At 48.5% G+C, this 22,222-nt stretch overlaps 7 protein-coding genes across 7 annotated transcripts; 6 read left to right on the forward strand and 1 right to left on the reverse strand.

Moving 5' to 3' along the window:
* Nucleotides 1-1,322: 1,322 nt before the first annotated feature.
* Nucleotides 1,323-2,005, forward strand: POX_a00580 (uncharacterized protein; the record flags this gene model as incomplete). The annotated part of the gene is made up of 3 exons (XM_050109519.1): nucleotides 1,323-1,441; nucleotides 1,517-1,863; nucleotides 1,917-2,005. The coding sequence occupies 3 exons, from the start codon at nucleotides 1,323-1,325 to the stop codon at nucleotides 2,003-2,005; spliced, it is 555 nt and encodes a 184-aa protein (XP_049973287.1).
* A 327-nt stretch (nucleotides 2,006-2,332) lies between these two features.
* Nucleotides 2,333-3,150, reverse strand: POX_a00581 (uncharacterized protein; the record flags this gene model as incomplete). The annotated part of the gene is made up of 2 exons (XM_050109520.1): nucleotides 2,333-2,986; nucleotides 3,055-3,150. 2 exons carry the CDS (start codon nucleotides 3,148-3,150, stop codon nucleotides 2,333-2,335), a joined length of 750 nt encoding a protein of 249 aa, XP_049973288.1.
* A 962-nt stretch (nucleotides 3,151-4,112) lies between these two features.
* Nucleotides 4,113-5,616, forward strand: POX_a00582 (uncharacterized protein; the record flags this gene model as incomplete). Its single annotated transcript, XM_050109521.1, has 2 exons — nucleotides 4,113-4,373; nucleotides 4,450-5,616. The coding sequence occupies 2 exons, from the start codon at nucleotides 4,113-4,115 to the stop codon at nucleotides 5,614-5,616; spliced, it is 1,428 nt and encodes a 475-aa protein (XP_049973289.1).
* A 1,227-nt stretch (nucleotides 5,617-6,843) lies between these two features.
* POX_a00583 (Chitin synthase C) lies at nucleotides 6,844-10,882 on the forward strand (the record flags this gene model as incomplete). Its single annotated transcript, XM_050109522.1, has 10 exons — nucleotides 6,844-6,863; nucleotides 6,937-7,346; nucleotides 7,409-7,581; nucleotides 7,672-7,860; nucleotides 7,918-8,764; nucleotides 8,814-8,997; nucleotides 9,055-9,691; nucleotides 9,738-9,763; nucleotides 10,223-10,339; nucleotides 10,396-10,882. 10 exons carry the CDS (start codon nucleotides 6,844-6,846, stop codon nucleotides 10,880-10,882), a joined length of 3,090 nt encoding a protein of 1,029 aa, XP_049973290.1.
* Nucleotides 10,883-11,205: 323 nt separating this feature from the next.
* On the forward strand, nucleotides 11,206-14,304 carry POX_a00584 (uncharacterized protein; the record flags this gene model as incomplete). The annotated part of the gene is made up of 3 exons (XM_050109523.1): nucleotides 11,206-11,849; nucleotides 11,902-14,188; nucleotides 14,263-14,304. 3 exons carry the CDS (start codon nucleotides 11,206-11,208, stop codon nucleotides 14,302-14,304), a joined length of 2,973 nt encoding a protein of 990 aa, XP_049973291.1.
* Nucleotides 14,305-16,039: 1,735 nt separating this feature from the next.
* On the forward strand, nucleotides 16,040-17,399 carry POX_a00585 (uncharacterized protein; the record flags this gene model as incomplete). Its single annotated transcript, XM_050109524.1, has 2 exons — nucleotides 16,040-16,369; nucleotides 16,437-17,399. The coding sequence occupies 2 exons, from the start codon at nucleotides 16,040-16,042 to the stop codon at nucleotides 17,397-17,399; spliced, it is 1,293 nt and encodes a 430-aa protein (XP_049973292.1).
* Nucleotides 17,400-18,507: 1,108 nt separating this feature from the next.
* On the forward strand, nucleotides 18,508-22,093 carry POX_a00586 (uncharacterized protein; the record flags this gene model as incomplete). Its single annotated transcript, XM_050109525.1, has 13 exons — nucleotides 18,508-18,889; nucleotides 18,953-19,005; nucleotides 19,062-19,684; nucleotides 19,742-19,797; nucleotides 19,848-20,253; nucleotides 20,319-20,345; nucleotides 20,405-20,771; nucleotides 20,810-20,933; nucleotides 20,987-21,048; nucleotides 21,114-21,330; nucleotides 21,394-21,511; nucleotides 21,593-21,690; nucleotides 21,759-22,093. 13 exons carry the CDS (start codon nucleotides 18,508-18,510, stop codon nucleotides 22,091-22,093), a joined length of 2,868 nt encoding a protein of 955 aa, XP_049973293.1.
* Between the last annotated feature and the right edge of the window lie 129 nt (nucleotides 22,094-22,222).

The raw sequence follows: 22,222 nt of genomic DNA on the forward strand, positions 1-22,222 counted from the left end.
GATTGTCAATTTAAAAAGCAATATCGTAATGACCCTATGGGAATAAATGGTTGCACGACCGATTGAACGAGATGCAAGTTCACGGGTATTGATAGCTAGGGCATCTCCAGCGAAAAGCCTACTAGAAATACCCAATTGGACACAAGTGCTTACCCCTTAATCAAAAGCAGTGGCAAGAGGTAGATCATGGTAGGTTTGGCGTGCTGATAATTAGGGGCATCCGAATGATGCAAAACCTGTTTCGCATAACACTGTTAGCTCCAGAGCTCGAGGAGGTGTTCATGTTCAGTGTCTTACATCTTAACCAAATAGGTTCTTTTTCTGCGATCAATCGGAATCCGGGGGAGTGGGCAGCATACAGGCATGACATTTTCCTTCTCGCTGCCCTCCATCAAGACTACCCCAATTCGAGCGTGGGCAGTTCAGATCCCTCTGTGCTGCCTCAGCACAACGCTTAAAATTATCAGCCCCATGGTGCTCACACTCCTCGTAAAAGTAGACTATATGGGAACACATTTTTCTTGGTTCTGTCAGTAATGATAACATCTCGTCTCGTTGCGAGGTGAGTACTTACCAAGCCGTTGAAGAGTGTAGATTAATGGCAAAAAGGAAATGGCCAAGATCAAAACCGCTTGGAATGAATATAAAGACAAGAAAGACTGTTTACTCTCGAGGCCATGGGAGGCCCCGTTAGGCTTGATAAAAGCCCCGTTTCGCCGCCGATGTAACGGGGTATAGCCGTCGTATTTACGCTGATTTCAACAGTGATAACCGTATGAGGCTACATGATTCAAGAACGTCTTTCATGATCGTCAGACTGAAGGCATGATCCGCTCAGTTGCACCAACCCTCACCTGAGCTACAGTACCCGTGCCCGTAAAACATCCAAGCCCACTACCTGGCTCTACCTACTATATGTATTCTGCCATTTTTCAATTTTCTATGTCGATAATATGCTCAATTGAAGATGACCAAGATATTGGTGCTGAATCAAATGACAAATTTTGACCGATTATGATAGATCTTGATGAATTTAATAACGAATTTTTGATGCATTTAATGCTGATCCATGTCGATGTTGATTCTGCCTGAACCAGGAAAGTGATACAATTTAGGTAGGCGGTGGAGGGGGCGGCCATAAGAGGGCTTTGGATACTTCCATATTGGGACATATAACTGTACGACGGATGTTTTGATTGATTCACTTGTATGTTCGCGTCGTATTGAATCCACCGTATTGGCTCACCACAGTCTTATCGTAATATTTGACTGACATCAGCTTGAGCAATACTGAAAGCTGCTCCTTTCATGTTAAGAGCGACATGGACGAGACACTCTCAGATGACAGGGCCATTCTTGCCCCAGCCCCCACAGTAAACCTCACTGTTGAGGACCGGTTTCGGACTTTGAAGACAGCAGACATCAGTCATGTTGTTGTGCAGTGAGTGCAAGATACTTACGCCCTCATTCTCTCAGTCATTCGAATTTGTAAATGTTAATCGTGTCTGTCTCGAAGGCTCTCTGATAAAAGGCTGGACTCAATCATGCAGTGCCACGCCGGCCTCACCTACAATTTCGACAGACCCTGGCCTTTCTGGTTCTTCATCGGCAAGGCCCTATCGAAAGCCTTTTTTGGCGATGAGCAACAGCTACGGTGGTTCAATTTTCTTCGCGTTCGGAACCGCGAGTTTGTCGCATTCACCAATATGAGAGGGGAGAGTATGTCAGACCTGGAACTACTGAATCGCGACAAAGATAAGCTTCAGGTGATCGAAGTCGATTTCTTGAAACCTGTGCCAGGTGAAAATCTGAAGGCTTTTTGGAAGCCTGCACGGGGTATCATATGCCAGAGAGTTGAAGCGTGTGAGTCCCCAGGAATCCGAGATTTCTCTGTGTACTAATTTCGCAACGGACAGGGCTTGAATTCTCAAGGAGAACCTCGGAGTCAAACGAAAACCAGGCACAGACGCTACCGTCTAACGATGAAGTGACCTCGGCTCTATGAAATTTATCACGAATCAAGCAGCACGGATCAAGCAGCTCGAAAGTCTTCTGGTTGAGCTTTATTGTAGCATTCCCATACCAAACACACCCAGGAAGCGAGTTACCGCCCAAGGTACAGGTAGTTGATCAAATTAATTTCGAATGATTCAAACTCAGCCGCATACGCGGACAAGTGACTTGTTATGCATGCAAGCAGGAAATACGAAGGATTACCACCGTCTCACGACTATTTTCGCCTCTAACTGACCCAAGCATAGACAAAACCGAGGCCTATAATACCTATCGCGGTTGTAATGGATTGCTTCTCGTGTAGAACTGACCTCACGCACTACCATAGAGTCACAGGCGTTTCTTGACAACGTTCCGAGCTCTCATTACGGCTGAAATCGCGCCGAAGTTGGCTCGGTTCAGAGTACTGGGAAGTCCAAAATTTGTAGATGATGCTTTGGTGTATGGGACCATCAGCATCCGGAAATATCCTTGCACTGTAAAGGCTTTTCACTTCGTCGGTATCTTTGATCTCGTCATATGGGCGGCTCCCAGTTGAGATCTCATAGATCGGACAGCCCAGTGCAAACAAGTCAGTCTTGGAAGTTCGTGGGGACAATGGAGAAATTCGATACCATTCCTCATCCTCAACCAACGGCTGCAAGTCTCCGATCACTGATCCAGCAAAGCCGCAGAGTTTGATCCACAGATCGTCGGCCACGAGAAAGTTACGTGGGCTGATATCAGCGTGGATAACACCATAGGCATGTATAAAAGCAACAGCGTCGATAGTATTCCTAATCCATCGGTCTCGGATATTGTCATCAATTTCGTTGCTCTGTAAATAATCGCGGAGGTTTCCAAGCTGGTAATGCTGAAAACGAAGGCCTTTAGCCTCAATATCGAGACAGTCGAGGATGTAAGGACTCTTGGGTAGAGTTTGATAAATGAACTTTTCGCGGTCAATGCATAATTCCGAGATAGATTCAATATGCTGCATATGTTCAATGACATTCAGTTGATCGCAACCTTTAGTGTTATGCTTAGAATGATTTTGATAACTTGTCCGTTGTTGTCCTGGAAGACCGCCCCTGTTGCTCCAAGCGCAATGAAAGAAGCAACCCCGTCGGGCTCAATCAATAGTGGGTCGCCATTCATGATGTCTGTAATCGAGATAAATCTCAGGCAGTCAAAGAAGGATTGGGTGGTTATAACCTGAAAAGGAAAGACATGAATCTGTGTGATCGAGGGCCGGAGGGCTGCAAAACTGGTGTATCTGTCACGGGATGCGTGGCTCTCCAGGTAGGCGGTTCACCAGAGCCAATCTACCATCGGCAATGCCGGGGATACCACTAACCGCTGACTGGGTAAGACAATGCCCGTAGACTACCTACCAACTAAGCATGCATGAGTGGACTACTACCCCCGTTTTTTAATGTGACTGTTTTTAAATAAGTCTTTGTTCACTCTCTTCCGTGCAAGTTTACTAGATCAGCACCGACGACTTGCTGGAAAATTCTCCAACAACAATACATAAGTAGTAAGGTGTATTTTTCTTGTTCGGCATGTTCTCCTTCAATACAGTCATCCTGCATTGTATTATGGTGTAGTGTGGCCACTGCATAAATTGCTTGCATCCAGCAAGAGGCTGTCAAGAGATGCGTGGAAGATGTTCTGATGTGAAATCACTGGCCGCAGGGGATCTCCGGAGGCGGGATGATTTCCGGAATAGGACAGTGCAGTAACAAGGACACCATCTTATCGATCGGCGCGAAAGCTATGACACCAGAGGGACACATAGTCCTGGCACTAAAAAACCAGCATAATGAAAAATTCATTTAGGCAGCGATAAACATAATCTGCTAGAAACATTGTAAGTTTTACACAAAGACTTCAATGTGCATGTACCAGGCTACTGCATCAAGGGTGGAGGATGTCACTAAGAGATCATGGTTTCCATTTATGGAAATCTACCCGGTTCTGTGCGGTAGCTTTCCCAATACAGTAGTCTTCCGCCAATAACCACGTTGAGGCCACACGACAACCAAGTTATTTAAGAGGGACGAAGTTCACGGAAAATATCTATTCGAATCATCTTCATTGAATCTTTGAGTTTCGAAATGCCAGGAATTCTCTCCAGGACTGCTGTGCGCGCAGCTTCTACCTCCAGCGTCGGCCATACCACCAAGGCCGCCGGTGATATCTCGTCCGTCTTCCCAAGTCTCCAGCCAGGCTATAAGCCAGTACCGCTTCCTCCAAAATTCAAAGATTTGAAACGGCATCTCTTTTTTCAAAACCCGGAAGCTTTGACGGCAAGTTGGCGCAGACTCTTAGAAAGTTTGGAAAGAGAGACCAATGAAATTAAAACCAAAGGCAGCGATGTATGAGTCAAGCCTATCAACCGATTCTTCGTCCAGGACTGCGATCAAAGATCATATTGCTAACTTTTTTTTTCAGATAATTCCGTCCGTCAATTACGATGATATTGTCTCGGGATTGGTTCCTGAATCAACACTGAGGGAGATCCGCCATCGCGGTACTGCGGTCATCCGCAATGTGATCCCTCGACAACAGGCTCTGGATTACAAAGAGCGCATCCATAAATACATTGCCGAGAACAGGCAGGGAGTCAAAGCATTTCCAGCTGACTCACCAGCAGTCTACGAGCTCTACTGGACACCCAGTCAAGCAGAAGCTCGCGCCCACTCGAACATGTTCACCACCCAGCGCTTTCTCCAGCGTTTATGGCATTCCTCTGATCCCGAGTCCAGAGTATCAACATCTCATTCTCTTACTTATGCGGATCGCTTGCGCATTCGAGACCCAGGTGATGCAAAATTCGCCCTCGGCCCCCATGTTGACGGAGGCTCTCTGGAGCGATGGGAGGATGCCGAGTATTCACGGGTGTACACAAAAATCCTCGAGGGTCAATGGGAGCAATACGATGCGTGGGACGTAAAACACCGCCTCAAGGCACAAATGGATCTGTACAATGGTGCCGGTGCCTGCTCAATGCTTCGCCTTTTTCAAGGCTGGTTATCTATGTCCGACACTGCCCCTGGTGAGGGATCGCTACGTGTGTGCCCTATGATCACTCAGACCACCGCCTACGCTATTCTGCGTCCGTTTTTCAATGCTCATACTCAGGAGCCAAAGTTGGATGCTTCTTTCCCAGGCTCTGTTCCTGGAGCTTGCCAGGAGTTCAATTCTGTGACACATCCCCATCTGGAGTTGGAATCGACCATGGTTTCAGTTCCCAAGGTGGAACCGGGAGACTATGTGCTCTGGCACTGCGATATGATTCACTCCGTGGACAAAGAGCACCGTGGAAAGGGGGACTCTAGTGTTCTGTATATCCCTGCCACGCCACTATGCGAAATGAATGTCCAGTATCTTCTCAAACAGCGTCAAGCTGCGATTGATTACTCGCCACCTTGGGACTTTCCTGGCGCCGGTGGTCCTGGCGAACGAGGTTTCAAGGGGGCCATGGAATGGAACAAGCTTAGCCTGGAGGGTCAACAGGCAATGGGCCTTGGTTACAAACCCTGGGAAATCTCGGAGCATATGAGTCAAGGCGAAAAGGAAGCCGTGCAGTCGGCGAACAAAGCTTGCTTCGGCGTATAATACCACCGCCATTAAGCAAGTTGAAGGCATCGATATCAAAGCAGTGTGGCAATCCGTTTCTTTCAATGGAAACAATACTTTTAGACGTTGTCTAAGAGTGCTGGAGCTTTGCAGGGAGCTCATGATTAGTCCCTTTTCCAACTGACTCGAAAGACAAGGTTTGAATTTAGCGCCGGTACCTAGTGCGTAGCTTAAGATACCGCCAGCATGAGTGAGCAAAACCTAATATCTAGAAGGAAATTTCACCTCCAGCGAGACTTTTACAAGGCTAGATTAATGGTCCTCAAAGTCATGTTTTCTAGAGCTCAATATCCTTGATATTTGCGAGTTTCGGTTAGCTGCATCCGAGGAACAGATGGAGCTGCACGAATCCGAGAATGCATCTCCTGGTTTGTTTGCCATGATATCGCTAAGCGTCCGCCAATCATGCAGCTAAAAAGACTTAGTGTCCCCCAATCTGCGCCCAGAATTAAGCATAAGCGGAACGAACGAGAAAAATATGATATGTGCCTCAGTTATTGCAAGTACTTATCAAGTGAGAACTCTTGGCACATCCTCAGAGAGGAAGATTCCAGCAAGTGTCTTTCCACATTGAAAGAACCTCAAGCCAGGCCCTCACCCAACACCTTCCAAACGCCAAGACAACCGTGCTACCACGCTGAATCTAGATTAGTAAACGTATGATTAGCCCCCTTTGAAGCCTGCCAGTCTGTATCACGTCAAGAGCTGGGCTAGGGAGCCCCCGGGCTGGTTTTCACTGACATGTGGCTCTCATGCGTTCAGGCTATACATGGATGTTTTGACACCATCGGAACACAAGGTTGGTCCAGTCCAAAACGGAGCATGCTAGAGACATCTAATTCCAAATAACGAGGCACTGTCGTTCATAAAAACTTGAAGGGATTGGTCATTGAGCACCTGCTGCCCAATTTGCAGGTTTGAAGTCTCTGGTTGGAAGAAGAGCTGCTCAAAGGCGCAGTGCAAGTCGAAATGTCACATTCATCATCTGACTTCAACCTTCACACCTGGTCTCTCACCCAGGACGTAGGCGAAGCATAATCATCACCTCTCACTTTTTTCATCTTCCTTCAGACCTCACATCTTCTAGTCACATAGGACCTAAACATGGTCATCATTTTGGCTAGCATCTGAAAACATCAGCCATGAGTTCTCCTCACCGGCGTCACTATTCCCAGCAGTCGCTCCATTCAAACCCTGAAGCCAGAAATGTCTCGTCTCGATCTCGGGTTAGTTTTTACCAAAAGTATTTGACGCATCTCATACACTGATGTTCCCTTGTGGTATGAACATCTAGACCAGCTCTGAGATTGAAGAGGCAGAACTTTTCACCCCACCCCTGCTGCCTCCAAACCATTCGCGACGATCATCGAGTCGAAGCGTGAGCAGCCAAAGTCGATACCTCCCAACTTACAGTGAGACAGCAAGCCGCTCGGTTAGGTCTCTACACACAGGAATCCCCGATGGACAAGGCATCGAACTTGATGAATGCATCAGTCACGATGCAGATTCTACCAGTTCGAAACGATGGGCGCAGCGACAGGCTCCTGCTCTGAGCACCCTTCGTCGATACCCAACCCGTCGGATCAAATTGGTCAAAGGAGCTGTGCTCAGTGTAGACTATCCAGTCCCAAGCCCGATAAGAAATGCAATCGAGCCAAAGTATCGTGACCTTGAGGATGGACAGAGTGAAGAGTTCACTCATATGCGGTGTAAGTTTGCCGATCATCTTTTCTCTTGGCCTCTCCTTAGTAACCTTACTGGATCATCAAAGACACTGCTGCAACATGTGACCCTGATGAGTTCACTCTTCATCACGGCTACAATCTTCGTCCATCGATGTATAACAGGCACACCGAGATGCTCATCGCTATTACTTACTACAACGAGGACAAGGTGTTGACTGCAAGGACACTGCATGGCGTGATGCAGAATGTCCGGGATATCGTACGTTATCTTGCCGATACTAAATGGCTTTGAACTTCCAGAGACACTTGCGATATGCAAAAGTCAATGTTTCTCACGCTATTTTGATAGGTCAATTTAAAGAAAACTAAGTTCTGGAATAAGGGAGGTCCAGCTTGGCAGAAGATCGTTGTCTGTCTTGTTTTCGATGGCATCAAACCCTGTGACAAAAACACTCTCGACCTCCTTGCTACGATTGGAGTTTATCAGGACGGTGTGATGAAACATGATCTCGATGGTCGTGAGACAGTGGCTCATATTGTGAGTGGTAAGCTAGACAATACAACAGGCACTGAGATTTTAACTCCACTCCTTCAGTTTGAGTACACAACTCAGCTTTCAGTCACACCGGCGCAGCAACTCATAAGGCCATCTTCAGATAACCCGGACAATCTTCCTCCCGTGCAGATGATTTTCTGCCTTAAACAGAAAAATAGCAAGAAAATCAATTCCCACCGATGGTTGTTCAACGCATTTGGTCGAATCCTCAATCCAGAGGTCTGCATTCTGATTGATGCAGGTACCAAACCTGGCCACAAGTCACTGCTTACTCTTTGGGAGGCTTTCTACAATAATGAGGACCTTGGCGGAGCATGCGGTGAGATTCACGCGCTTCTCGGACCTGCATGGCGAAAGGTTTTGAATCCAATTGTCGCAGCACAGAATTTCGAGTATAAGATCTCAAATATCTTGGACAAGCCCCTTGAAAGCAGCTTTGGATACGTCAGTGTCTTGCCTGGCGCATTTTCTGCATACAGATACAAGGCTATTGTCGGCAGACCTCTCGAGCAATACTTTCACGGCGACCATACTTTGTCGGAAAGACTAGGTAAAAAAGGCATTGAGGGGATGAATATATTCAAGAAGAATATGTTCCTCGCCGAGGATCGAATTCTATGCTTTGAACTGGTGGCGAAAGCGGGCTGTCGTTGGCGACTCACCTACGTGAAAGCGTCCAAAGGCGAAACAGATGTGCCTGAGAGCCCACCCGAGTTCCTTTCGCAAAGACGTCGCTGGCTCAATGGATCTTTTGCAGCTGGGCTTTATTCACTGATGCACTTCAATCGAATCTATCGAAGTGGCCATAGTATTCCAAGGCTCTTTTTCCTTCACATTCAATTCATATACAATGTCTGCCAGCTTATCATGACATGGTTTTCACTTGGTAAGTTCCATCTGACTATGATTGATTTGACTCTGCTAAATTCAGCCAGCCTCCTACTGGCTGACCACGTCGGTGATCATGGACATTGTCGGTACCCCCAGTGCAGTGAATCATTACAAATCTTGGCCATTCGGAACCGAGGCTTCGCCTATCTTTAACACCTTCATCAAGTTTGGCTACATCATTTTCCTTCTACTTCAGTTCATTCTAGCACTCGGGAACCGACCAAAGGGGTAAGAGATTGACTTTTGACAAGTCGGGTTCTTCATTGCTGACGAAGCAAACCTCAGGTCCAAAATTCCCTACACACTGTCCCTGGTCTATTTTTCTATCGTTCAATTCTACATTCTTGTGCTCTCATTCTATCTTGTGGCACAGGCATTGACACCCGAGAACCTCAGTTTCAACCTCAAGGACGGTGTCCTGGCATTTATACGACAATTCGTTTCGTCCACTGGAGGTGTCGTCCTAGTTGCGCTAGTCTCCACCTACGGCATTTATTTTATTGCAAGCTTTCTTTACTGGGACCCATGGCACATGTTTACCTCGTCATGGGCATACTTTCTTGGCATGCCCTCGTCGATCAACATCTTAATGGTTTACGCATTCTGCAACTGGCACGATGTTTCTTGGGGCACCAAAGGGTCAGATAAGGCCGATGCATTGCCATCCGCCCAGACCAAGCAAGACGCCCATGCTCCGTTCGTGGAGGAGATTGATAAGCCCCAGGCAGACATCGACGTGCAATTTGAACAGACCGTCAAGCGAGCCCTGGCTCCCTGGCAGGAACCGGAGCAGAAGGACGAGACCACTCTCGAAGACTCTTACAAAGCCTTCCGAACCAATCTCGTTTTACTTTGGACTTTCAGCAACGGGCTTCTGGCCTTGTGCATTAACAATGACGGGATCAAGAAGATATGTCTGACGGTATGTCCCTTTGCCACTTGCCAAATTCCCAGGCTAATGTCTCTAGACGACTTCAACTCTCCGCACTGCGTGGTACTTCCGTGTTGTACTTTGGGCAACTTCAGGTCTTTCCATTTTTAGGTTCATGGGAGCACTGTGGTTCCTAGGCAAAGTTGCCGTTTTGTCCTTGTTTTCCAAACGCTGAAGCGTTGAAGAGTGAGAGGCTCTAACATTTATAATAAGATAATATTCTTGTATCGTCAGCGCAGCGTTAATGAAATATATTAATCTTCGACAGAAGAGACGAAAGTCGATACGCAAATAGGTATGTAAGGACCGTGCAGGGTTACCACTGTCTCCATGCAAACAGGGCTGCTGTTCCCGCATTCAAGTAAGAGTCAACTGCCTAAATCTGTCGACGTATTTTTATTAAGAGGCACCGAGCATCTGTATCTATTACCAAATTAATTGGGCAAAGCGATCGCTTTGAGCGCCTGATGAGGCCTGTGGAGGCTCTCTGAGCAGTGACTCACACCTAAAGACTTCCTTCAGGTTGTGGGGTCGGGTTCAAGCCACCGCGAACGTGATTTATCTCCAGGGCACCTGGCTTCCCAAGCTCGTCGATTTGACCTTTCACCCATATCTCAAATTTGAAGACAGTAAAGGTTTGTGAGCATAGTGAGCCTTTTCCGGTGCTGTACTAGCTGACCCCGGGTCCTTGATAGTCGTGGGGGTGTACGGTTCTCGTTTCTTTACAACATGGCCTCAGATACACCGTCATCGTCGCAGAAGCGATTCTACAGCACTTCCTCACCCTGGGAGGCTAAGTTTGGATACTATCGCGCCGTCCGACACGGGAGGCACATCTTCGTCTCAGGATCAACAGCCGCAGATCCTGACTCCCCACCCGAGGCACCCCGCGTCCGCTGTCCTGGAGACGCGCGCGCTCAAGCTCAAATTACTTTCCAAGAAATCATTCAGGCCATTCAGGCTGTGGGTGGCCGGGGAGCCGAGAGTGTTGTTCGATGCCGCATGTTCGTGAGTCGCAAGGAAGATTGCGGGGCCGTCGGCGAGGCTTTTCGCGAGGCTTTGGGGAAGCAGAATGGTGATCAAGTGGGAGCGGCAGCAACGATGATTGTTGTGGGGGACAGCTTTGTGGATGCGGAAATGCTTGTTGAGATTGAAGTGGATGCTATTGCAGAGGAGGATTGATTGGGCTGATGACCAGTGGGAGTGAATAATTACACGTGAGCGCCGAGTATACTTCTCACGGCAATCTGGCCAAGGTCATGTTGAGAATGAAACATCCATCACTTAGCCAGCAGTGTTGAGGATAATCGAGTGTAGTGAGAATGAATCTCCAAGGATCAGAAACTCAATGGGTAGAAAAATGGAGCAGAAAGTGTCTACTCCCATCAATCTTTTACCTTCGAATTTCTACCGATTGGAATCTCGTTGAGGATGAGCATACTCGACAATCTGCCAGTCGTCAGCGGAGAAGAGACGGTTATCTTATCGCGCATCTGTGAACAGAAATGCGGCTGGAGAGACCGCCCGCGCAACTCCACCCAAGCTCGACGCCAACACCACCTCACCCTCTACCATCCCCCGTCAAATGCCCCGATCATAGCATAATGCGGCTTCAAGTGGTATTTTCCATTGCCGCGTGCTTGTCGCCTGTGGCGGCTATCTATGCTGATGAGGTCAATCACATTGACTTCCATCACGCCCTCCTTGGTGCCCCCTCCCTCGACTCAACATTCTTCCTGAAGCCCTCCTCCTCCTCCAACGCCTCGCTTCTCTATACGATTTCCGAGAAATCAATCGTTGGTGCTGTGAACCCTCGTGATGGCTCATTGATCTGGCGCCAAGACTTAAGTCGATCCGGCTCTTCGCCCGCTGGTCCAGCCATCCTTCGTGGACTGGATGGGAATAACGCGGTGGTCAGCGCCGTTGGGGACTCTGTCGCCTCATGGAGTGCCCAAGATGGCAAATTGGTTTGGGAATCCCGACTTCACGATGGCGTCGTGGCGGATCTTGAGCTACTCGAGCTACAGGATGCCAGCGCAAGCTCTAATACAAGAGATGTGATTGTGCTGACCTCCAACAACGGTGCCGGGGTGATGAGGCGGCTCGATGGTGACTTGGGAAAGATTAAATGGGAACACAAAGACACCAGGTTCGTGCTGATCGTGGTAGCCATGATGAAATATCACTGACCTCGGATAAAGCGGTGATATCCCCTTCCAAGTGTCCTCCTCCCCAACAGAAGTCTTCTACATTTCCCTCCAACCCGCCCTGTTGAAGGGCTACAGAATCAAAGTGACTGCTCTCGACCCAATCACCGGTCGCCAATCTCGCCATGTGATTTTGAATTCCGAGGGTGATGTGACTGGCCAGGAATCGGTCTTCTTCGTCGGTGCCAATACCGCCTCTCCCCTAATTGCCTGGGCAGACAAGTCGTTGAAATCCCTCAAAGTCAATGTGATTGGCACGAAGCATATCAACACTCTGGCAATCGACAATGCCTCCGGTCTTGAGATTGAGAAAATTACGGTCCATGCTCCTCAAAAGCTGAACTCGCTCGCTCATTTCCTGGTCCACTACAAGACACAGACTGGTGCCTGGGCAGAGGTCTACCATGTGGACATGAAGTCCTCCGTTGTGACCAAAGCCTACAATCTTCCATACCTCCAAGGCCAGTCGGTCATTGCCACGAACAACATCAACGCCAACGTTTACTTCACCCGGGTGACTGATACAGAGGCTCTCGTTGTCTCTTCCGCGTCTCACGGAATCTTGGGTCGTTGGAAGGCCGATGTGGCCACGAGCGACCCAATACTGCACGCAGTTGCAGACGTTGTTACTAAGGGCAAGACGGTCGCCGTGCGCTCAGCCATTGTCCACGAGTCTGGAGACTGGTCTTTGATCCGCAATGGTCAGACTGAGTGGACTCGCCCAGAGGCCTTGGTTCACACACTGGCTGCTGCATGGGCTGAAGACGAGGACTTGGAAGATCTTGCCCATGAACTTGAAATTGAAGGTCACGAAACTCTTCTTGGCGCCTATGTCCACCGTGTGAAGCGTCACCTTCGTGATCTCCAACACTTCCCCGAGTGGGTCAAGGACCTTCCCAAACGTATCATCACTAGTATCCTCAGTGATGAAGTTTCCAATCTTGATAGCTTCGGTGTTGCACAGTCTGTGATCTTGGCTACCAAAAAGGGGCGTATTTACGCACTGGACACCGGTCGTCATGGTGTCATCAAGTGGAGCATCCAAGCTGAGAAGACTGCTCACTGGGACGTCAAGGCCGTTCTCACGAACCCTGGCTTAGCCGAGGTCTATCTTGGTGATGGCAGCTCAGTGCGTGTGAACAGCACCACTGGAAAAATTCTCGCGCGGTCTTCTCCAACGGATGTCAAGCTAGCAACCGTTGCCACCATCAACCAACAGACTGGCTTGGCGGTGTCCCAAAACCGTGCTGTCGGCATTCGTGAGGATGGATCTCCGGTCGCACCTCTCGGAGCCCTGGATGGATTTTTGGTAACTACAAGCCAAGATGGCCGTCTTCTTGGCTGGGTTGAAACAGACAGCAAGTCACCTGTTTGGGACTTCGTTCCTCCCGCGGGTCAAAGGGTTGTCAAGGCTGTGAGCCGCCCCTCGCATGACCCTGTTGCATCAATTGGCAAGGTTCTTGGCGATCGGTCTGTTCTGTACAAGTACCTCAATCCCAACTTGGTTTTAGTGACTGCCGTGAATGAGCAAGATCACACCGCAGGCTTCTATCTCCTTGACGGAGTTTCAGGCAAGGTTCTGTACTCGGTGAGCCGTGCTGGTGTTGACCCAACCCAACCCATCACGTCTGCCATTTCTGAAAACTGGTTCGCTTATTCCTTCTTCGGAGATGCCGTCGGCGAATCCTCTGCCAAGGGCTACCAGCTAGTTGTGTCAGAGCTCTACGAGTCACCCATTGCAAATGATCGTGGTCCTCTTGGCTCAGCTGGAAACTACTCCAGTCTTCACAACGGGCGCGGTAACAGCCTTTCGCTCCCTCACGTTGTTTCGCAGTCATTTGTCATTGCTGAGCCTATCTCTCACATGGCTGTCACCCAGACCCGCCAGGGTATCACTGTCCGACAACTCCTGTGCGTTTTACCATCCTCCAACGCTATCGTGGGGATTCCTCGTCAGGTGCTGGACCCTCGGCGCCCTGTCGATCGTGATGCCACCTCTGCCGAGGCGGAGGAGGGATTGTTCCGCTATGCGCCTTTCCTTGAATTTGATGGGCGATGGTACTTGACTCACTCTCGTGACGTGACGGGCATCAAATCAATTCTGACCGGGTCAACTTTGTTGGAGAGTACCGGATTGGTGTTTGCCTATGGAGGCGACATTTTCGGCACCCGGACTACTCCCAGCCAAGCCTTCGATATTCTTGGCAAGAGTTTCTCAAAGTTGCAGCTTGTTCTCACGGTCGTGGCTTTGACAGGTGGTGTGATTTTCTTAGCCCCTCTGGTAAGTCTCTTCTTTCTGATTTTGCCTCCGTGTGCTCTTTTGCTATTTCGCCTCGAGATACTAACGTTTTACAGGCACGGGCCAAGCAAGTCAACATGTTGTGGAAATCTTCTTAGCTTGTGATGGGCGGTGCAAAAGTTCCATCACTAGATTGATTTTCTGTGATGGGTTGTAATAAATATGTCAATCACATAAATGAACATGCGCTTTTTTGACGATCTTTGCCACCTGTAGGGCAGCCTTAACTTTCAGATGGATGCAGGTGACTGTGGGATAGGTGTCCACAACCTTATGCGTAATTGAGATCCCCACTCTGCTCGCTCCAGTGAGGACTAAGATCCATGACAAGGACACGCTCATATCAACAGTCACTCTAGCATCGTCAGACATAAAATTCCTCGAAGATTTACCAGATTAGGTCCACTAGATAGGCTGAATCTGGATGAGCTGAAAGCGTTGGATGTGAGGAATCGTTACTTTAGTATAGACCTGCCTATTCAGTGTCCTTTACGCCGCAAGATTAGGTAGCGGGTTGTTGGGTACAATGGTCACGATCCCGGGTGACAATTAGTATGTTTCTCTATACCCGATCAAGGAACGGGCAAGACAAGATGTCGAAGGCTCCGAGTCCTGTTCGATATAGATCAACTAGGTATGGGGTTAGAAAAGCACTCCACCTGTGGATGTGGCCGAACACCAGGTTAATTATTTGATGACAGCCCCAGAGCCGTATCACAACCTTGTAAATACGCAGATTATTCGTGCAGGGCTAAAGCTATGTGGTGACAGAGATCTTGCTATCGCTGAACATGTGATTCGATTTCCCCATCGATAACTTGTTGAAACTTATCCATTTGCTGAATTTGCGATAGTTCCATGGATCAATATGGTGGTGTACTCAGATGTTTCAAATCAAAGTTAGATCTTGTTTCCCCGGAATGTCGTTGATCCAGTTGGAACAGTTTCTTGGTGGCGGACTCAGATTACTCTCTGCCGATCGCTTTATGCAAGATAGACTAAAAAATATGCTAATCGAAAGGGGTTTAAAATCACAAAGAGGAGAACTGACCATGGGATGATGGTGATTCGGGCAGATGAACAGACAGTTCTGAAGCCTGCTGATGTCAAGATGCTGCAGCACAGGCAGGACTCAGGAGGAGGCAGATGTTCAGAATCGCAATTTTTTGACCCCAAATTTTCCTGCTAAGACCTTAAGAATCATAAAGCAACTGGGTAGTGTTTATTTCTGGAATACATTTCGACCCGAATGAGTTAGAATTGAACACATGCATCTGAATTCATGAGAACTATCATACCTGTGTGTGGGTCGCAGGATGCTTACGTAGGGCACCGCTATGGATCCAGGCAGGGCATCCTTTTTGTGGTCCTAAGACGGCTGAGCGGGAGATCAACAAAGTTATCTACTGTATGCAGTGGTCTCCTGTCTCCACTTGGAAAATGCTATGGTTCTATTCCAGCCTGAAGATGGGGACCGTATCTATGTCTAGCATTATAATACGTAAAGCCTGGGCTACTCCACTTGACCATCAGAGCAGCTGGATGTGCTTGTTCGTCAGAGCCGTAGCGTCAAGAAGAAAACATCGATACCAGCTTGACACAGGCCCAACTTGGCTTGTCCAGCTGCAAGTCGCGATTTTAGATGAGGGGTAAACAACTAGGCTGATTTAAAAGCCACATTTCCTCACACTTAGGCGGTGAAGACTGCTTCCTGTATGTTTGCACAAGATGCAAGAGCCCGTATGTTGACTCTTGGCCTTTCCAGCATCACAACGAGCTTCCAACCCCTCCACTTTGAAGTCCTTCAGACCATTCATCTTTCTATCTGTGGTAATGGCCATTTCAGAAAGCTCCCAGAATGCAGGCCCTGTTTCTATCACTTCTATCTTAAAGCGTCTCGCATACCCGGTGTCGGCTGACACCCAGGTCAACGCAGAGGAGATTGCTTCTGTATTTGCTCTCATCTTTGAGAACAGGCTGGGAGAAGTCCAAATGGCGGGGTTTCTGACTCTTCTGCACTCGACAGGCAAAGATAAGGAATCTGATGTCATCGCAAAATGTGCTCAACGCATGCGAGAGACGACTTGCCAGATTGAGAGAGCGCCGTTGGAAAGAGTGATCAAACTTCGTGGTCGGCCGGAAGGGAACTACAAGGGTGGACTGGTATGCGCTTTACTTGATCGAGAGCTCTCAAGCAACCATGGATACTAATCAGTCTGCTCTTCGACAGTGCGATATCGTTGGAACCGGTGGAGATTCCCATTCGACCTTCAATATCTCCACAACATCCTCAATCCTTGCTTCGCCCCTCTTGATGAGCGCCAAACATGGAAATCGCGCGTCAACTTCACTTTCCGGAGCCGCTGATATCCTGAATGTGATTGAACCTATATCTCCAAAGATCTCTGCTATCAATACTGGTAATGTGGCTAAGGTGTATGAAGAGACCAACTATGCTTTTCTATTTGCTCCTAACTTTTATCCGGGAATGGCATACGCCAGCTCCGTGCGTCGCGACCTTGGTCTGCGCACCATCTTCAACCTGATGGGTCCTCTGGCGAACCCTGTGGAATGGGCGCTAGAGGCACGAGTTGTGGGCGTGGCCTATCAGAGCTTAGGTTCAGTCTTTGCTGAGGCCCTTCGCCAAAGTGGAGCCCGGAAGGCCCTGGTTGTCTGCGGCGAGGAGGATCTAGATGAGATCAGCTGTGCGGGCAAGACAAACTGCTGGAGACTCTCTGAGGATCCGAGCCCTAGCTTGGATGCCTCATCAGAGGGCGGTTCAGGCGACGACGGGAAGCAGATACCTCAAACTTCCGTTAAACTCGAGACCTTCCAGCTTCACCCTTCTGATTTCGGCTTGCCAGTGTACCCTCTGACTGCCGTGCACGGCCGCAAAATGCCTGAGGACAATGCTGCGATGCTCATGCGGATTCTTCGAAATGAGCTTCCGCGCGATGATCCGCTCCTGGCATTTGTCCTCATCAATGTGGCTGCTCTGTTGGTCACTTCCGGCATTTGTGAAGCAAACAGTAGCGACATGGGCTCTGGAGATGACGGTCAAGTCATCACCGAGCGTGGTCCCGGCGGCGGTCGTTGGAAAGAAGGTGTCCGCCGAGCACGCTGGGCTGTTGAGAGCGGCGAGGCTCTCAGGAACTTCCAGAAGTTCATTGAGGTCACCAACAAACTCGATTGACCACAGCTTTTGTATATTCAATGATCTATCTGTTTCTCTTGTTGTAGAAATCCGCAGTGAAGTACTTTTCTATCTCAAATTGAGGGTATCAACGTAGATCCGGATGAATATTATGACAAAAGTGCAGGAGATGAAGGGCATATACTACCTTACCTCACATGACCTGTAACTCAGGATGCGCTGCACCGGTCACTACCAAGCTCTCCGTTGACCTCGCACACGTCATCTGCCAGTCCTCTTGCAAGTCCTCCCCTAGCGGCGGAGGAAAATATCATGATCATTTAGTTCCCATTCGTCGGCTTCTCCATTACACCTTGGACAGGGTGATACCAGCGGTGACTCGCGTGCCCGAATTGAATCAGCAACACCCGTGGGAGCAAAAAGATCCCGCATGTCGCTAGAACTTCCACCATGGCCCATACCTGACTGCTTTCATCCCCTTGGACTTTTCGGGACGTGGTACACTAGTGCATCAGAAGAAACAAGGACAAAGGCGTATGATCTCTGAATCGGAGAATCTCTGAACGGAGCCAAAGAGGAATCACTGAAGATGAAAACCATAAAACAGTGAGGGAGTCCCTCTGGGCACATGACAACTGCGAGACCTGAAGCAAACAAGGAGGGCACTTCATCAACTGGTATAAGATCTCCATCTTTTCTACGGGTGTTCATTTCAAGCATTCTCAACTACTGCAATTCTGAGCTTGAAAAGCCAAGTCAACAGAGCTTTCATATTCAAATCGCCCGCTCGCGGGATACTAGTTGCTTTTTTCTAATAATTTCCACAGCGCAGCCCTCTCGGCGAGAACGCGGAACCAACGCTGCATGCTCTTCTCTCTCTTTACTCTCACGATTTCAGATACGCCGATTCACTTCGACCATCAAAGCTTCTCTGAGATCAGATTTTTCTCATCTGGCTTCAATTTTATTGGACTCGTACATACGCCAGACATCTCGCATCGATTTCACCAGTCCTTTTATAATCAAGTCGCCAGGGTCCAGTCTGCTGGCTATTTTCGGATCAAAAGACTCGCTCGACTGGCGACAAGTGCAAGTAGATCCTCAAGTACCTCAACACCACTGACTCTTGAAAAAGGCTGAATTATCAATGGCCGATTCATCAACACCAAGCACACTCGAGGGTTCGAGCATCAACTCCGATCTTTCGCTTTTCGTGACAAGAGGGATGGACGAAATGACCGACAAAATGGAACCTGTTTCGTTCGATTCAGGCTCTTTGACTATCAATGACTCTTTTGGTCAGACAGAAGGCATGCATTCTGAACCAGACTTTGATAGTGAACAACTTCAGGCAAAAATGTTGGGTGTATTGAAGCAAATTCGTCAACTCTCTGATATCATGGGCACCTTGGAGCTTGATAAGAACCCAAAGACGGAGTTGCATCGATTGCGAAAGAATCTCCTTGGACTGAGCAACTTCAGGTACCCAGATTCACGGACGGTGGGCCTGATTGGCAATTCTGGTGTAGGTATGCTTGAACTCTGGAGCCTCAACGCCAAAGGGTGTGAACTATGAGATAACGTCTTCGCAGGCAAAAGCACTGTTGTGAATTCCATCCTTGGCGAGGAAAACCTTGCGCGCTCGGTAAGAGAACTCAAACACTCATCATACACATTAGCAATCACTGAAGATCGTTGCAGAGCGATTATGGGGGAGCATGCACATGCGTGATCGTCGAGTATCGGCCCCTGGATGGCCAACACAGCCAGCCATATACAATCGAGGTGGACTACATGGACATGGAAGAGATGCATGAGCTTCTTCGCGAGCATCCTGAAAGTATCCGTCAGCATTATTTTCTTCTCGAAATGCCCTCGGAAGCTGACAAGGAGCTTGGCGAGGAAGACATGAAACCCGGGACCAAAGGTCATGGTGCATCTGAAAGCCAGTCCATAGAGCACGATAACTCGAATGACGATGGGAGGCTTACCACCGATGAGATCATTCAATTGAAGAAAGCAAACCATTCAGCCCGGCAAACCTTTGACTGTCTTTTCAAAGGTGACAATAAACCGTCCCTGAAGACATTGATCCAAAGAGACAGCCTTGATACAGAAGATGGACCTGACACCCAGAAAAGAATCATCACCGATCTTATGCAGAGAGCCAAAAATGGTCTTTCTCATCGGCCGGGTGGCCCCTGTGCTATCCAGTACACCGAGACACCCAATGGCATCGAGGAGTTCCAAACGCTTTTGGATAGCCTAACGAGCGACTTCCGTGACGATACCGCCGCAATTTGGCCATTTATCAAATCAATCAGGTTTTTTGGATATCCCATCAAGCTGATTAAAACCCCATACTAACGATTAGAAAAAAGGGTATACTTGGACGCGCCAGTCTTGAAGACGGGATTGGTTCTGGCGGATATGCCTGGTGAGTCCACCTTATTTTCGAGGCTTGACAATCCATCTCATGGTTTTTAGGGTTGCACGATCTGAATTTCACACGGCAGAAAGCCACCGAAATTTACATTCGATCCAAGTGTCACGTTCTCGCATACGTGACCAAGATGTCTCGGTGCCTTGCCGATGAGACTATCGAAAAAACATATTGGAAGGTTTGGAACGGCGGAAAATCAATCATAGTAGTAACCCGATCTGAGGTGAACTCCTTCCTTCTCCTGACTTTTGAGTTTTATTTTCTGACGTTTCCCCAGGAAATCGAGGGCGCCGGAGGTGACAGAGGCAATGCGGACCAACATACGCAAACCCGGAGTTTCGATGAGAAACTCAAGCAACTGAGAAACCGCATCAAAATTGTCAGCGCTTCCATGCACAGAGCTGCAGAGTCCGACAAAATCAAACTTTTTGATGAATTTACCCAGTTAAGGTCGATTGCTTCCTCATAGAACGCGTGTGTAGGGTCTGTCAGTTATGCTAATATATCTGCCACAGCGCGAAGGAAAAGACCTTGCAGTACGAGTACGTGCTCGGTTGGTAGTTGTGAGCATCATTCTCAAGTGACTGACTTGTATCACCAGAAAACGAAGTTATCTTATCAAAAAACGCAACAACACGATAATTATTGATATGGGCATGATGCCTGAGCGCAGAAATATGAAAGTCTTTTGCGTGAGCAATAAGCTCTTCGCAGAGCATCGGAATGGGGACGATGAATGGAGCGAAGCATACGTCGAGTTGAGCGGGATACCCGAGCTCCGCTCTTATTGTCGATCGATTCTTGCAGATGCTCAGAAAAGCCAAGCCGCTCAATATCTCAGAATCGATGTTCCCGCGGCTATTTCCTCCGCGGACCTCTGGGTTTCTGGTGCATTCGACCAGGAAAGCAAGAGAAAAGCCTCACTTGTCAAAAAGGAGCTCAGTCTTGTGCAGGAAAGACTCAAGGAAGTAAGCGAATTCAGAAGATATTATGACATTGATTTCAGCTGTTGCGCCTGGGGATTGACGTTGAGCGTGGGCAGAGTTTCAAATCCAGTCCTGGCGGAGTCGTCCCACGCTACCATCTTGAGCTCGAACAGATGTTTCAACGTCGTATCCTCGGCGCCATCAGTGCGTAATCCCCCGATTTAGTTAAGTGCCGTATTGCTAATGGTCCGGGGTAGATGAAATCAGTGAGGAGTGGCAAGAGCACTGCAATCAGATATGCGAAGCCTGGGTCAAAAATGTATTGAGATCCGTTTGATGCACTCTATTACTGGAAACAAACCATCTAACTCCGTCTTTTCTCAGTGGTCTCCCGCGTCATTCATGGCATTTTGTCGAAATAAGGGAATTCACTCATCGAGAGTGCAAGGCGAGCATGATTGGAACTTGGAACTATTCGAGCCCGCCAACGAGAGGCTGAGCCTCGCGTGGGAAGAATTCCGGGACGCGTTTCGAAATGAAACTGCGAGAATCCCAAGTGATATCGAAGAGCGGATACTTTATTATACCAAATCACTCCGGGGTGAGTCCAGGTTCCTCAATTTGAAGTCATTACGGTTAAGAGTCAAGCTAAGCTGGGATCTAGAGTCCAAACGATTTCCCACAAGAATTCGCGAATCAATCCTAATGATTATCGGCTTCACCAAAGAGAAGATCTTAGCACGCATCAACAAGGCCATCGGGGGGATTGACACTTTAACGAGGTATTAATTTCCTATATCCCGTTTACCATTGCTTCTCTTTCGCCACACGTTGGATCAATCTGAGGATTTTTCATTTTGCAGGGATGTCCGGAAAGACATGCTGGATACCAAGACCAGCACGACCTCTGTCGTCTACGAGTACATGCTTCCCGCTTATCAGTTCGCAAATGGCGAAGGGGGTACGTTCCAATGACCGACGAGAGCATCTAATTCCCCTCCAGATAATACTGGCATCATCGTTTCAAAGGATCGGGCAGTGACAAGCGACGGAAAAATGCTATACGTGAGCAGATCATCTGCGGGGGACCAGAGGGCAAAGGATTTGTCCGAAGCTACAGTTTTCTCGCCAATCGAGCCTTCATCCATCCGCTGGATCAAATCTTTCAAGTAGTGAGCGAGAAGGTCGACGAGGAAATCGACAGCACCCTTCAAAATCTCCAGGCTGTAATCGACGGCCAGGGGAAGATGCCAGAAGCCGCCACGGACGAGCCGACAGCAAGGGAGGTCAAGGAGCAGCTGGGGCGCATTAAAGATGCATTGCTTTCTGCTACTTCGGTGCTGATGGAACTTGAGAAACAGTGAATCGGTTATTGATCGCCATCGATCGGGGGCGACAATTCGAAGGGAAGAACACAGCATGAGATGACTCTGGTCGTGAGGATATTTATTTCCATGTTGGGGCGTTTCATTCTTGCGAGTTTGCTTTGACAT

Source organism: Penicillium oxalicum, chromosome I (assembly GCF_001723175.1).
Source record: "Penicillium oxalicum strain HP7-1 chromosome I, whole genome shotgun sequence".
Lineage (NCBI taxonomy): Eukaryota > Fungi > Ascomycota > Eurotiomycetes > Eurotiales > Aspergillaceae > Penicillium > Penicillium oxalicum.